The 16,234-nt window shown below is 42.4% G+C and overlaps 1 protein-coding gene across 1 annotated transcript in view; it reads left to right on the top strand.

Moving 5' to 3' along the window:
• LOC126291588 (uncharacterized) overlaps positions 1-16,234 on the top strand; it is a 41,479-nt gene that overhangs the window by 24,160 nt on the left and 1,085 nt on the right. Inside the window, exons 6-7 of the mRNA XM_049985121.1 lie at positions 116-422; positions 7,003-7,149. Coding sequence (XP_049841078.1) covers positions 116-422; positions 7,003-7,149 — 454 coding nt within the window. The remainder of the gene's footprint in view (positions 1-115; positions 423-7,002; positions 7,150-16,234) is intronic.

Below are 16,234 nucleotides of genomic sequence, written 5' to 3'. Positions count from 1 at the left end.
AAAAGATACTTTTCTAATGGACCTTGTATGTGTAACATGTGGACATAGCTTATAATAGTGTTCAAATTCCTGCAATTCTTTAGTTGTTAATACAGTAATTACTTTCCATGACAAGGTCAAGCAATTCAGCAGAGGCAAATGGCCTGGACAAGCGCAGCCACTGGGCACGTCTGTGGGTCACAGTGCTCGGAGTGCCGCCATCGCTTCTCGGGCGGCGGAGGGTGTTGCGTCTCGTGGAGGACATCTGCCGAGGTGGCAGGGGCTCGATATGTGAGGTGGCTGGCCCTGTCATGGGAGGCCGCAAGATGCATCTCCGCATGGTTACAGCAGAATTTGCTTCTCGCCTCCTGAGGAACAATGGCGGGCTTCTCGAGATGCCAGTTGAGGGACCTCCAATTCGTGCAGAACCGTGCACCAATCAAGTTAGTATAGATTTATTTGAAAAATTGTGTAGTGTTTAAAATTGCCTGATCTAGTTGCCGTTCTCTCTCTCTCTCTCTCTCTCTCTCTCTCTCTCTCTCTCTCACACACACACACACACACACACACACACACACACACACACACAAAATCACTGCCAAAGATACACAAAGAAGGTTTTCCAATTTTCCTGGCTGTGAACTCGAGAAACAGCCCAGATTATAAAATTACAAACAAATTTAACTCCATTCTCACCAAGAAATATACATACACTAACAACTACACACACACACACACACACACACACACACACACACACACACAGTCTGCAGCTAATAGAGGAAACCAAAAATGTCAACATCAACATCCCTCATTCACCCTTCTACTATCATTTGACATCACAAACCTATAATCAAACATACCCATCCCTAAAAACACATCAAGTCATCAGGTCAAACCTCATAAAACGCCCCATACGATCACTGCCAGAAATTATTGAATTCATGGACATCCTTGAACAATTACTAAACTATAACTGGGCTATCTGCTTCGTGGGACAAATTTGGTGGGGATGGGGGGGGGGGGGGATGCCAAATTCATATTGTTGAGGAAAAAACCTGGTTTCACAAAGCACCGAGCATCCAGTGCACAAAGTTGATTTCTTGATTTCTGAATTCGTTCATAGTGTACATGATGTCCCTGCCAGAGGAATCCCCGTTGCGCCTAGAAATAAACTTTCATGCAGACAAAAGGGATAGGGCTATACGAGCTGAGTGGAATAAAGCTGAACAGATGAATGTCAGTCACTGTTTGTGGTTGACTGGGCTTGCAAATGATCAGCATTGTTATAATTATGAACGAAATCCATAGATTCTATCAGAGTGAGAATAAACGACTAACAGGAATAAAAGGCACGAAAAATTATGTATTAACTTTTCAGTGTATCCAAGAGAATGATATTTTGACTGACAGTTTTTGGCCAGATGGCTACACTAGTAAGGGCCAGCTGTACAGTCCCCGGCTAGCAGCAGCTTAAGTTCTGTTCTGGGAGTAGCACATAGAACGCATTGTACAAACACGTAATAACGCCTAACCAAAGAATAAATGCGGGGTAACTAAACCGGTGATTGTGGCAGGGCTAGTGAAGTTAACTGGTGTATAAGTTTTGATACTGGCAGGAATAGTTACATAATTAGTGATGACAAGATTGGTTGATAAAATGATGAAGGAGAAGAAACAGTGACAAGACACAAATTGCAGAATTATATGAAGATTCCAATTTATATAAAAATTTTGTACTACTACATTTTGATCTTGTGCTTGAGAAGCTGGAGCATATGAATGAATGTGAAACAATTTCCTAATGTAAAGCCTTTTGCTTGTAGTAGGCCTCATAGGCATTTTATAGTGGTACTTCGTGAATTATATTCTGTCGTGTTACAAACCTGACTATTTGTGCCAAAACAGTCTCGCTTATTTGGTGTGTTAAAAGTTGCTGCAATATTAGGCAAGCCTATTTTGTTTCATCTAGCAGACAGTGACAAAATACTTGTAATCAGATCAAGAAACCACACCAGTCAGGTGTACTATTTGTACTAACAGCTTTTACAGTATTAGACGACGACATTTAGTTTTTTCATGTAGCAAAACATTTGACGGTCTTTGATGAGGTAATAGATTCTTTCTCAGAAAGGAAAGCATGCCGAGTTAAGGTGTAGTAAGATTAGAGAGAAAAAAATGCTAGGGCCTAAGGATCGAAGAAATGAGTACTGTCTTTCTTGTCTCGTCAATACTGGTTTTATGTAACCTATATTTAATTTTATGTCACACAAAACAAAGTTATTAGCTAATAGGCAAGAAAGAATGCTATTTTTCTGAAGAGTTCTTGGTGTTGTATAAAAAAGAAGGGTAGGATGTCAAACTGGCTGACTGGGAGCAGGAGAGGCATCACAGGACATTTTAATTTCCACTGCCCTGAACACAAATAACATGTCTTACATTTCCTCGAAGATGTATGTTTTATGTATCAGACATCTTCAGAAAGATGTGCACTACAAAATGAACATATTTTTTCAAAAGTCGATTTTTTTTTAAATTTTTGGCGTCCTACCTCAAACTTTCGAGGGAGAGTAGGGTCGGGGGAGGGGGGGGGTGCCGGGGGGGGGGGGTGCCACTATCTAGTATTGCCCCGATTCAGGAATATCGTAGATCTGGGGCTGATGCACACAGCAGTCTGAGTTACAGTAGGGAGGTGGATAGTCTCCACGTGACCTGTGTTTAAGTTTAGTGATTTTGCTGTTTCCTCTTCATTTATTGCTCTCAGGTAAAATGAAAAGCTATCAAGTGAATTAAAAATACATGTTACTGGTTTCTGATTGTATTTTACTCCCACCTTTCTGGACATCTAGCATTAATCGCCTTGCAGAACAGTGAAGTTATTTTTGTCGGCTTGCTACAGAAATTTGTCTTTTATTAATCTTTTCCACTGAGGCAGTCAATTTAATTCCAAACTATTGGTTGTTCGCTGCATTTCAAATGCACGTTCTCATCTTCTAGTGTGTGTGGCATAATGCCACAATAAAGAACCAAACATGAGATAATATCGTACTGATACTCCATGAAAATTTACATATGAATGTGCATTTTAAGCCGAATATTGCTTTTTAGTATGGTTCATGAAATTCTGATGCTCTTGGAGTATTTTCTAATTTTTTGTTTCTTTTATCATATAATGTAAGATCTTTTAATGTTTTACACGTATGAACATATGGGTTTCCTGCCTCATCATAGCTGCGCAAGTGCGGTGACGTCTGTTATTTGGCCTCCTGTAGCATCTGCAGAAACAGACCTATATCTAACAGGCCACAGGAAAATATTGCGAATGGTTGTTTGAAAACTGTTACTTTCAACGTAAATTTCCCTCTACACAAGATGAACTATGTGCGAGAATGTATGATGAATTTCTTAAGTCACAGTGCCTTTGACGCTCACCTAAAAATGAACTCTTTGAGTATGACCATTTAGAAGAAATTCTAGCCCAGATCAGACATTTGTGTTATTGTTAAAAATTTTACTGACACCTTTGTGTGATGTATCTTAAAATGTAAAATGTGCAAAAAAGATCAACATTATATGTGAAAGCTTAGCTCCTCTTGCAGCTTGTTAATCTTTGGGACCGTTATAAGTGAAAGCTTTTCCTTTCTTGTAGCAGCACTGTGTATATTAATTTAAACCATTAACTTTTCCTATTTTTGTGTTTGCACTACTTAACAGTGATGTTGCTGTTGGCTATGACTACGTCACATGTCCTATGCTCTCAATATCTGCTGTCATCGGCTGGTGAGATCATGTGACATGAGCTGTGACTGGCTTACAAAGGCACATCGCAATATCGATTTCAATGCTCTGGAAAGTAACATACGGTGTTTGGTGGAATTCGAATTTATACTTTCTGAATATGAAAATAGGCAGTGTACAAGCTACTGCACACCAAAGGTCTTTCCAAAATGTGTTTTTTTTTCCCCTGAGTTTTGTTGTCTAAAGTGCCAGAAAATTCTATGCTCGTGTATACAACCACAACCATTCAAAGGATTGATAAGTTTTATAGTTCTGGTAAAAAGTATACTTTCACTTAACACGTTAAAAGTATATTTTCACCCTGGAGAAAGTGTGTTTGTAATCTGGAAATCAGGGAATTTTTTTTCCTTGTCTGCTTATTCATCATGATTAAAAAGGGCCCCTTTCCGCCAGTACCACACTACCTGAAGATGGAGTAAATCCCCGAAGTTCCCAAAACTTTACCCCACACAACACTTACGTGCTTGCGATGGGCTTCAGTTGTAGCCAGCTTGCTGTCCTGTCTGGTCATTGCGCCACGTGACTTTGTTCATTTCCACAGGTGTAGGAGTTTTTACTATTGTTCATTGTTACAGTTATTCGTTGTGTGGTTCTCAACAGTGTCAGCAGGAAGTTCGTCAGAAGTAATAAGTGGAAAAGTTTGACGTCGTTATCCTGCCCAGAGGATTGCCATACGAAGGCAGTAAAGAGAAATAGTTTGTGTGTTATGTGACTACATTGAGTGAGAATGAAAAACTTAATTGTGGCCCACTGCTCTCTGTTACCAAAGTGATAGAACTGCTTCAGCTTTGAACACAAAGAAAAACACTGTTGTGACAATTGGGAAGGAAAAGTTCGACAAAGAAAGGGAACCTGAAGAACCATAAAAACGTAACAGCTCTGGAGGGGAAAACGTCGTATGGATAAATGGATTACCAACATCAGTTAATTTGCAGAGGATGCAATTTGTTGTCACGTTTATGCTTATTATCGCAGGAAGGAACATCTGATGCTCATGAATTTATTGGTCACAGTTAAAGAATCAAGACTTTTTCAATACAGTCGCACATCCTTGTTCACAGTTTTACACAACTTTGGCTTTCACTATAGACATATCTGTTCCCATAAGCTGTTAATGGAGAGTGGGAATATAGCTCCATGGTGAAGCTAATTTTTAAAGGACACCCGTAGTGTAAATATTGATGAAGTGGTGTGGCCTGATGAAATGTGGGCAAAATCTGGTCACATTGTCAAGGAGGCCTGGACAGACAACCCATTAAAGGAACAATAGCAATGCCTTCTGGTAAGGATGACAGACTTATTCTTTTTTATGCAGGCACCTCCCAGAGTCTTCTTGAAAACAGTTTCCTGCTCTTTAAATCAAAGAAAATAGAAGAGTATCATGAAGAAATGAACCACATTACATTTACAAAGTGGTTCAAAGATTCACTAATATCAAATCTTGGAAAACAGTCAACAGTAGTACTAGATAATGCTCCTTACCATTCAGTTGTTGGTGACAACACATGGAACATGGCAGACAGAAAGGAGGAAATGATTGATTGGTTTCAGCTTCGTAATGTCGATGTAACTGATGACCTTAAAAAGATTGAGCTTGTAGAAAAAATATCACTCCATAAGCCACAGTGTCCCCTGTACAAAATTGATGAACTTGCAAGAAAACATGGTCATACAGTCGTTAGGCTACCACCTTACCACTGCCATTTCAACCCAATAAAGTTAGTGTGGGCCCAAATTAAAGGCTATGTTGCCAGGGGTAATAATAAATTGTGACCCTCTGCGGTTGAAGCACTCGCAAGAGCTGTCAAGGACGTCACCGCTGAAGATTGGAAGAAGGCTGTGGTGAAACATACGCAGAGCATTATGCAAAGTGCATGGCAGAATGAAGATCTTACGGAAAATTCAATCGAGGAGATGCCAATTTATTAAATGACGACAGTGACAGTGACACTTCAAGAATGTCATAGCAACGGGGGATACTTCACTAGAATTTCTCCTTTATCCCCGTAGAAATGGAGCACAGGCGGAGCCAGCTATGTGCTTGGCATGCGCAGTTTACATCTGTAAGTGCCTACATAACAAAAGTGTATCGTCATAAGTTTTGAAATTTTAATAAGAAGGCCTTAACAGCTACTAATTTCATAGGAAATTCATCTCAAAAATTCAGTATGCATTACACGAATGAATATTATTGCTTACTATATAACTGCTATAATACAGATGCCGTGTTATTTGTATCGCCTACATTCTTTCTGAATAATAGATGTTGTACTATTTGAGATAAGCTTTCCCACTGTGATAAACATACTTAATCTTATTTTTGGTTGCGTTAGAATTAAGTAGGTGGATCAGAAAATCTATAACAGTTTCATTACAAACCTATATCTATCCTTTTCTCATGCTGAAACTGTACGGGCACCCAATTAGCGGACAATTGTGCATCATATTTAACTCAAATTATCTCATATTAGAGATCTCCAACAGAGTTCTGGTTTCGAACATATGGAAATGTGATGTATTCTTGAAATTTCATTTGCGTAATGTATTCACCTAACTTCAATAACAAAAAAGTTTCCCACTTGTCGAAAATTTAGTTACGTTGTGAGGAATTGCACTACCGTAAACTGCCTTTGTATCATCTTAATAATTTGTTGCTGCAGCTAAAACTAAAATCAAAATGTAGTATAACTCTTATAGAATGCATTGATGCAATTTCTGTATTTATAAAGCGAATAGTTTGCCTGTTTGAGCGAGTTGAATGAAATGTAAGATTGCATGTATGCTCTTTGGGGGATGTGGCAACTCTGTTCTGCACCTCTAAATGCTCCTGCACAAGTGTCGATCCTAAAGTAATTCTAAACAGACTATAGGATGGTGTGAATGTTGGATAGGTGATGGAACATCACTGTTAGAGGGGTGGGAAGAATCTTGGGCAGGATGTCCTTCATTCAGGGCACGATGATGACTGACGTCCTGGCCAAGGGTATCATTCACTTGCCTGTCTGTGAAGGCCTTGCCGAGACATTCAGTGTAGTGGGAGACGAAGTTCTCAGTTAGATTGACAGACTGATGTCCTGCTGTATTTTGCCTTCGTCATCACGCACACTCCTTAAAATATGATTTTTCCTAGTAATCAATAAATCAAGGGAAAGTATCACCTACAGTTAAATATGGTAATATTATATTATATAATGTTTTAGTTATTTATTTAATTTTTTATTCCAGAGTATACTGGACAGATATGAGGAACTAGGCAAAACACAACCCTCAGAGCAACAGAGGCGTATTCTCTCTCCAGTGGCACAACCATCTTGGCGTGGTGCTAACGAAACGGTAGGGTGGGCTGTTCGCCAGGCGCAAGCGAGGTACTCGGTGAGTAATTATAAGTGTATTGCACGTACATCATTTTTCTACAGGTGCTAGATAATTATGAAGGTTACTGCCTGGTAGCTTCAGGACCTTGCGTTACCGTTTTTAGCTAAATGACATCCTTACCATCTGTTGCTGTATAGTGCATACATTTTCCTTTCATAATTCATATTTACGTTTTCAAACAATGGGAAATGCAGGATGGAATGTAACAATACCAGAGAAGGAAAGTTGCTACTCACCATGTAGCAAAGATGCTGAGTCGCGATAGGCACAATAAAAAGATTCACACAGCTTTCGGCCATTAACGCCTTTGTCAGCAGTGTACACACACACACACACACACACACACACACACACACACACACACACACACACACACACACACACACACACACACACAACTTGCACACACATCTGCAGTCTTGGAGAGCTGAGACCACACTGCGAACAGCACAGCACCAGTGCATGATGGGAGTGGCAACTGGGTGAGGGTAAGGAGAAGGCTGGGGTGGGGAGGGGGAGGGATAGTACGGTGGGAGTGGCGCACAGTAAAGTGTTGTAGTTTAAACAGAGGGCAGGAGAGAAGGTGCGGCGGGGGAGGGGGTAATTAGCGGAAAGGAGAGAAAATAAAAGACTGGGTGTGGCGGTGAAATGATGGCTGTGTAGTGCTGAAATGGGAACAGGGAGGGGGATGGATGGGTGAGGACAGTGACTAACGAAGGTTGAGGCCAGGAGGGTTACGGGAACATAGGATGTATTGCAGGGAAAGTTCCCACCTGCACAGTTCAGAATACCTGGTGTTGGTGGGAAGGATCCATATGGCACAGGCTGTGAAGCAGTCTTTAAGATGGGGGATATCATGTTTGGCAATGTGTTCAGCAACAGGGTGGTCCACTTGTTTCTTGGCCACAGTTTGTCGGTGGCCATTCATGTGGACAGACAGCTTGTTGGTTGTCATGCCTACATAAAATGCAGTAGAGAGGTTACCGCTTAGCTTGTAAATCATATGACTGGTTTCTCAGTTAGCCCTGCCTTTGATGGGATAGGTGGTAATAGTGACCGGACTGGAGTAGGTGGTGGTAGGAGGATATATGGGACAGGTATTGCATCTAGGTCTATTACAGGGGTATGAACCATGAGGTAAGGGATTGGGAGCAGGGGTTGTGGAAGGATGGACGAGTACATAGTGTAGGTTCGGTGGACAGGAGAAAACCACGGTAGGAGGGGTGGGAAGGATAGTGGGCAGGATATTTCTCATTTCAGGGCATGTTGAGAGGTAATTGAAACCCTGGCAGAGAATGTAATTCAGTTGCTCCAGTCCCGGCTGGTACTGAGTTATGAGGGGAATGCTCCTCTGTGGCTGCACTATGGGACTTTGAGAGGTGATGGGAGACTGGAAAGATAAGGCACGGGAGATTTGTTTTTGTATAAGGATGGGAGGATAATTACGGTCAGTGAAGGCTTCAGTGAGACCCTGCGTATATTTGGAGAGGTACTGCTCGTCACTGCAGAATCGATGACCACGGGTGACTAGGCTGTATGGAAGGTACTTCTTGGTATGGAATGGGTGGCAGCTGTTGAAGTGGAGGTATTGCTGGTGGTAGGTTTGATATGGATGGAAGAACTGATGTAGCCATCTCTGATGTGAAGGTCAACATCTAGGAAAGTGGCATGTTGGGTTGAGTAGGACCAGGTAAAACAAATAGGGGAGAAGTTGTTGAGGTTCTGGAGGAATGTGAATAAAGTGACCTTCAATACAGACAGCAAAGATGTCATCAATGAATCTGAACTAGGTGGGGGGTTTAGGATTCTGGGTTTTTAGGAAGGATTCCTCTAAGTGGCCCATGAATAGGTTAGCATAGGATGGTGCCATGCGGGTGCCCATAGCCATACTACGGATTTGTTTGTAGGTAAAGCCTTCAAAGGAGAAGTAATTGTGGATGAGGATATAGTTGGTTATGGAGACCACTTACCCCACCCTCAAAAACTCCCACCTACTACCACACACAACCCAGAACCTAAACAGACCCGCAACAAGGTTATGAACTTTTCCTCCAGAAGCCTTAGTCCCACAGAAATATCAATCCTTTCCAAAGACCTGCCCCTCCACTCGACAATTTCATTGTTGACTCCCTTTTACCGCCCCACCCCACGCTCGCTTACCCGACAGTGTGACAAATTATTTAGGGGAATTTGAAGTGCAGTATAGGGGGAAACGGTGCACCAGGGTTGGCATCATTGCTACATGACCATTGTCTAGAACATAGGACCATTGTGTTTTCGGTTCTGTTGTGTGATTTGTGTACTCTGTAGTAGTTGTTGGCTGTGTATAATGGAGGTGTTGATTATTTTTTGTGCAGGATGCCAAAGAAATAAGATGCAGTGTTCACAAACATGTATAAGGAAGAGTTTCCATGTTTAAGTGAATCGAGGAAGGGACAGAGTTACACATTTTGTGGTGTATGTAGATGTTACTTTTCAGTGGCTCATGGCAGGGAATGGGGCCGTCTTAAACAAGTGCAAACTAAAAAGCACAAGGAGAGTGTCCATTGTGTAGAACGGAACCAGAAATATAACTTCTCGTGTAAACCTCAAAATGTAGATTCTGTGACGAATGCCGAGGCTTTATTTACCTCATTTATTGTAGAGCATAACTTGACTATAAATTGTACCAACCATGCTGGGCCTTTGCTTCGCAAAATGTTTCCCAATTCTGAATATGCGAAACAATATGGGTGTGCCAGGTACAGGTACTGAATTATTGCAACTTTGTCAAGGATGTGTTGTAATTCACAATAGTACAGCGCTAAAATTCTTCTGATTTTTCACTTTTGAAAGTTAGCATGTCTGCATAACAAATACAGAAAATGTAAGAGTATTGTAACTAAGCCAAAGAAACAGATAATGAATTTTGTTGAAATGAGTTGTAAGCAAATAATACTAGCATTTAAGTTATCGAGCAGCTGACAAGTTTCCATGTCCTAAGCACTGGGTTAGTTCATCCCTTTGTTCAGAAGGGGAGGCCAACATTTGTTTGCCCATTTCGTCTGCACGAGCTGTGATGATGAAATAAAGGCATATGTCTTCAATTTTACAGAACATGCTTAGTAAACTTTTTTTCATTTTTGCGTTACTTATAGCTTTAAATGTCAACCTCATCATTTTGTTAATGGTCATAGTTACTGTGATTTACGCATTTAAGTAAGACACTATGTGAAATTCAAAGAAGTTTTCAATGGAAAAGACCGGTTACTGTGATTTTTGCATTTGGTGCATATTAATAATATATTGCTGTATATGGAATTCACACTATTGGCCATTATAATTGCTACACCAAGAAGACATGCAGATGATAAACGGGTATTCATTGGACAAATACATTGTACTAGAATTGACATGCGATTACATTTTCATGCAATTTGGGTGCATAGATCCTGAGAAATCAGTACCCAGAATAACCACCTATGGCCGTAATAATGACCTTGATACACCTGGGCATTGAGTCAAACAGAGCTTGGATGGTGTGTACAGGTCCAGCTGCCCATGCAGCTTCAACACGATACCACAGTTCATCGAGAGTAGTGACTGGTGTATTGTGACGAGCCAGTTGTTCGGCCACCTCTGACCAGACGTTTTCGATTGGTGAGAGATCTGAAGAATGTGCTGGCCAGGGCAGCAGTCGAACATTTTCTGTATCCAGAAAGGCCCGTACAGAACCTGCAACATGCAGTTGTGCATTATCCTGCTGAAATGTAGGGTTTTGCAGGGATCAAATTAAGGGTAGAGCCACGGGTCGTAACACATGTGAAATGTAACGTCCACTGTTCAAAGTGCCATCAATGCGAACAAGAGGTGACCGAGACGTGTAACCAATGGCACCCCGTACCATCACGCTGGGTGATACGCCAGTATGGCAATGACGAAATCATGCTTCCAATGTGCGTTCACTGCGATGTTACAAACACAGATGTGACCATCATGATGCTGTAAACAGAACCTGGATTCATTCGAAAAAATGACGTTTTGCCATTCATGCACCTGGGTTCGTCATTGAATACACCATCGCAAGCACTCCTGCTGTGATGCAGCGTCAAGGGTAACCGCAGCCATAGTCTCAAAGCTGATTGTCCGTGCTGCTGCAAATGTCGTCGAACTGCTCGTGCAGATGGTTGTTGTCTTGCAAACATCCCCATCTGTGGACACAGGGATCGAGACGTGGCTGCACAATCCATTACAGCCATGCGGCTAAGGTGCCTGTCATCTCGACTGGTAGTGATACGAGGCCGTTGGGATCCAGCATGGCATTCCATATTACCCTCCTGAACGCATAGATTCCATATTCTGCCAACAGTCATTGGATCTCGACCAACGCGGACAGCAATGTCACGATACGATAAACCGCAATCACAATAGGCTACAATCCGACATTTATCAAGGTCAGAAACGTGCTGGTACGCATTTCTCCTCCTTACACGAGGCGTCACAACAATGTTCCGCCAGGCAACGCCGGTCAGCTGCTGTATGTGTATGAGTAATCGGTTGGAAACTTTCCTCATGTCAGCATGTTGTAGGTGTCGCCACCGGTGCCAACCTTATGTGAATGCTCTGAAAAGCTAATCATTTGCATATCACAGCATCTTCTTCCTGTCGGTTAAATTTCTCATCTGTAGCACGTCATCTTCGTGGTGTAGCAATTTTAATGGCCAGTAGTGTAGCTAAGATATTAAAGTTTTCTTTAGACTTTTGTGGAGGTCTCTATCTTTAACCAGGCTGGAGAAAATTGATCCGATGTAGCACTCTTTCAGATCAGGCACGCCACCGGTAAAACCAGAATGAGATATCAAGAATATTCCTCATGTTTCATAAATAGTTTAAGATATGGAAATGAGAGTATGGCAAATGATAGCACGCAAAGAGGAGAGCTTTTTGCCACATTGTTATCATCGAAAACTTCATTATGTGCCACATTATTCCAGTATTTCGATAACATAATGTAATTGCTGGTGAAATGAGAAATGCTATTGGTTTTGGAACAATACAAGTGAAGACGTTGTATGTTTATTTTTGTTCCAGGGATGTGCTTTTTAATGAGCTGTTGACCTTACTTTTCCTCTTTTTCTCATATAAGAAACTTAATACAGGTGTTTCAGAATTCTCTTACAGTTGGATCTGCATAACATGTTAGTGAGGTGACATTGTGTAAACTCCTGTCTGTTTTGGAAAAAGAAGCAAATTTTAACATAGCAGTGAGAGAAATGTATGTTTTACTCAAAACTTGGCGAATGCCTGACCACACGCACAAATTGCAAAATGCCTAGGACGTCAACTGAGGTTACTGTCAGAAACAAGAGTAAGTGGCAGACCTGGTACAGAAATTTTTTTTTTTTTTTGGGAGCCAAATAGTGTCTTCAGTAGTGGCAGAGGAGCACCAGACCAAGTACGGGAAATGCAAAACCAGTCAATGACAGTCAGCCAAAACACGTTCAAATACAGAGCCACAAAATCCACATGGATGCATTCATAGGGCTGGGTTGCTGGAGGCCATAGGGAGAACAAAGCCTTGGGAGCCGCCTGTGACTAGTGCATTGGGGACACACAGCAACCAAATTCTCCTGCTCCCAGTCAATGCCGGGCCAGTAAGCATGTCTGAAACCTAAAGCTTTGGTGCAGAAAACATCCTGGTGACCCTCGTGTAACACCTGCACGAGCTCCTGCCCCAAACTCCCAGGAATAATCACCCTGGCAGCAGCAGCATCCATGGAGAGGAAGAGGAGGACCCCATCTGCAACTGAGAGACAGTGACAGAAAACAAAATAGTTATGAAGCTGATTGGAAGCGCAATCTGGAGGATGAGAAGACCAACTCTGCAGGACAAGGACTAGCTGTTGGGGGATGGAGGACAAGGGCTAGGTGTTAGGGGATGGGGTCGGACGCTGTTGCCATGGCGATTTGAATACTAGTGCTCAGAAACTAGGGTGGTAGGAGATAGCCACTAAAAGAAAAAAGATAAGAGCTCCACTCAATTAAATTTGAGGTCCAAGCTGACTGGCAGCTTGGATAAGGGATCCACATTGACATGGTGCCCGTTGGGGCAAAAATGGATGTCATAGTGGTATTTGGAGAGGAATAAGGCCCATCACTGCAGCCTGTGGGTAGTATTATCGGGGACCCAGTTGGATGGGTGAGATAACAAAACTAATGGCTTTTGGTCCATAATGAGTTTGAATTTTGTGCTACACAAGAAAACAGGGAGTATTGTGACCGCATACACAATGGTCAGAGCCTCCTTTTTGTCCAGCATGTAGTGGACCTGTGCTGGATTGAGAGTTTTAGAGGCAAATGGCAGTGGCTGCTTGGAACCATTTGCATCCCGATTGGCGAGGACTGCTCCATGCCATACTACGAGGTGTCAACCAAAACCAGTGGTTTGTTTGGATCAAACGTAGCTAGACACAGTGCTGATCTGAGGGGGTCCTTGAGCTTGGGGAAGGGTTAGTTGCATTCCAGAGACCAAACAAAGGAAGCACCCTTGTGGAAAAGGAGGCAGAGACGATGTGTACAATGTTGGATGACCTGGAATGAATCAATGATAATAGCCAATTTTACTCAGGAAGCATGTAATTGTTGCAACAGTGGGGTCCACAGCAGTTTTACAGTAGCATTGACGAGATTCACAAGGAGTTGGATGTCCTGCCATGATTGGTGCGGCCCAGATACTCGAGAGATAGTTGGAAAAATTTGGACCTCTGCAGACTGCAACCCAGATCCACAGTGCAGAGTTTTCAAAAAAGAGCACAGGAATTGTGCAGATGGTCGTTCATAGGATGTCCCATGGCTATGTCATCCAGGTAGTTGAAACATTATGGAATAGTGGACATGACCTGTTCCTGACATGATTGAAAAATTGCTACCCCAGACATCAACTGTTTATATCAATACAGGCCGAAAGGCAGATAAAGAACTGTGAAAGACTTGACTCCTCATCCAAGGGTAACTGGCGATACGCTTCAGAAAGAGCAGGTTTGTGAAAGAACTGACTCCTTGCTAAGTGTGTGGACATGGCAGTGGGTATGTGTCGACCACAGACTGTGAATTCACAGTGACTTCAAAATTGCCACAAAGTCGTAATTTATCAGAGGGTTTTCTCACGATGAGAAGGGGTGTGCCACTCACTAGAGGAAATGCGAACCACAACACTGAGATACGAGTCAATCCAGCTCTATGTTGACTTGGGAGTGTAGGCCTATAGGAATCTGCCTAGCTCAAAAAATTTTTGGGTGAGCTGGTTATGTGGGCATGGAAAGTCTGTGGCATGCCCTAGGCCTACAAAGATATCCTGAAATTTTGAGCACAGAGATTCCAATGATTGATAGGGGCTTCAGCAGATAGCAGCTGTATGGAATCTGTGACTGAAACGCCAAAGGCATCAATCCATCAAATCCGATAAGGTTTGCTAAACCAGCATCATGGATGACAATAGAGGTAGTTGGTGAGTCACCAGTATATAGGTAAAATCAGCAGTGAACTGGCTAAGCAAGGGGGGTTGCTGTTTACCACATCCACATAGGCATGTGTTTACCAGCAACAGTGGTGGAGAGCTAAGGTCGAAATATGTTTGGGCATTAAGCAAAGAAACTGCCATACCATTGTCCACTTTCAGGTGCATCTGTTTAGAGTGAATCAAAACCTTGATAAAAAGTTTGTAGGAATCCTGATCAGGAACTGGCCGTGACGATGACACTTCCTGGATATCCGTATATATGTTCTCTAACACAGTCCTGTGTTGAGTGGGAGACTGTTGCAATGTGCCCCCCCCCCCCTCCCTATTATTTTTTTTTTTTTTTTTTTTTTTTTTTTTTTTTTTTTACACTTAATGCCAGACAGGCCAATGGTGGGATGCTCTGATCTATTATGATGTTCGAATAACAAGAGGCACAGTGGCTGGAATGCCTTTTATGTGCTGTGTAGAAGCCAGTGGATCGGCTGTGTCGCACCACCATGATGTCACCCTCCTAGGATGCAGCGAATGCAGCTGGGCCACTCGTACACCCATGCCTTCGCACCATACTTCTAGCTGTAGTCTGGGGCAGAGCAGATAACATTATGAACCATGACATCTGCATATGTTTATTTTGACTTGGCTGTGACAAAATTTCACTTGCTAGTAAGGCTGTGGAGGGTCGCAGCCCAGGAATGATAAGACTGAAGAGGCTGCTTCTCGCATCGGTAGAATTCGACCCTAGCTGTGATGACGTGTGCAGTGGGGATATTAGGAAGATGACAACAAACATAAATTGTCAGATGACACTGAGGAAGGTTCCTGCAACGGGGCAATTGCCGCAATGTCTGATAGAAGGTGAAACCTGTGACAATAACAGTGTACGACGTACTCCCGCATCCGAAATGTGCAAGGCGTGGAAATTTGTTGTAGGCAATATTCATACACTTCTCAATCTTCTGCTGCCTTGACAAATGGCAGGAGAGGAGGAGGGAATGTAACTGGAGATGAAGAGGGAGAGAGCAACCCCGCATAGCCTGTCACGTGGCAGTAGGAAGTTACATCTGTTGTTGCACCAACATGTGAAGCAGAGGCTCTGTGTCACAAGATAATACAAAAAGCAACTGCAGAACAGCCCTTGGAGCTTATTTATCACCTGTGTTTTCTGATTACAAGAACTCACAGATAATAACTCACACAACACTGTATTACATCTAGAATAACTTGTACAAAAGACATTTCCCACGGGGTAGATACACTAGTAGGCCAATAAACATGGACCAAATTTCAAAATGTAACTGAGAGTGAGGCTGGCTTGGGAGGACGCTATAAGCCGTCAATTGGCCAGTAGAGTGCAGTGCGGAGGACCTGCGCATGCATCTAAGAGTGGCGGCCAGTGCTAGCGTCTTCATACTTCTGTCATGTGCCATAGAACTGAGCACCAGGATTGTGTGTGTGTGGCATCTTCACTGGTCACTACGGTTACCTTGACTTTTTCCATTATTTTCATTCGACACTGTAATTTCCATAACCAGAATTACTACAAATATTTATGAAAGGAGTGTCACTTTTCCAGCCACCAAAACA

Source organism: Schistocerca gregaria, chromosome 9 (assembly GCF_023897955.1).
Source record: "Schistocerca gregaria isolate iqSchGreg1 chromosome 9, iqSchGreg1.2, whole genome shotgun sequence".
In the NCBI taxonomy this organism is placed as follows: domain Eukaryota; kingdom Metazoa; phylum Arthropoda; class Insecta; order Orthoptera; family Acrididae; genus Schistocerca; species Schistocerca gregaria.
The sequence above is the reverse complement of the archived record's forward strand: the minus strand, read 5'-3'. Positions and strand labels throughout refer to the sequence as shown.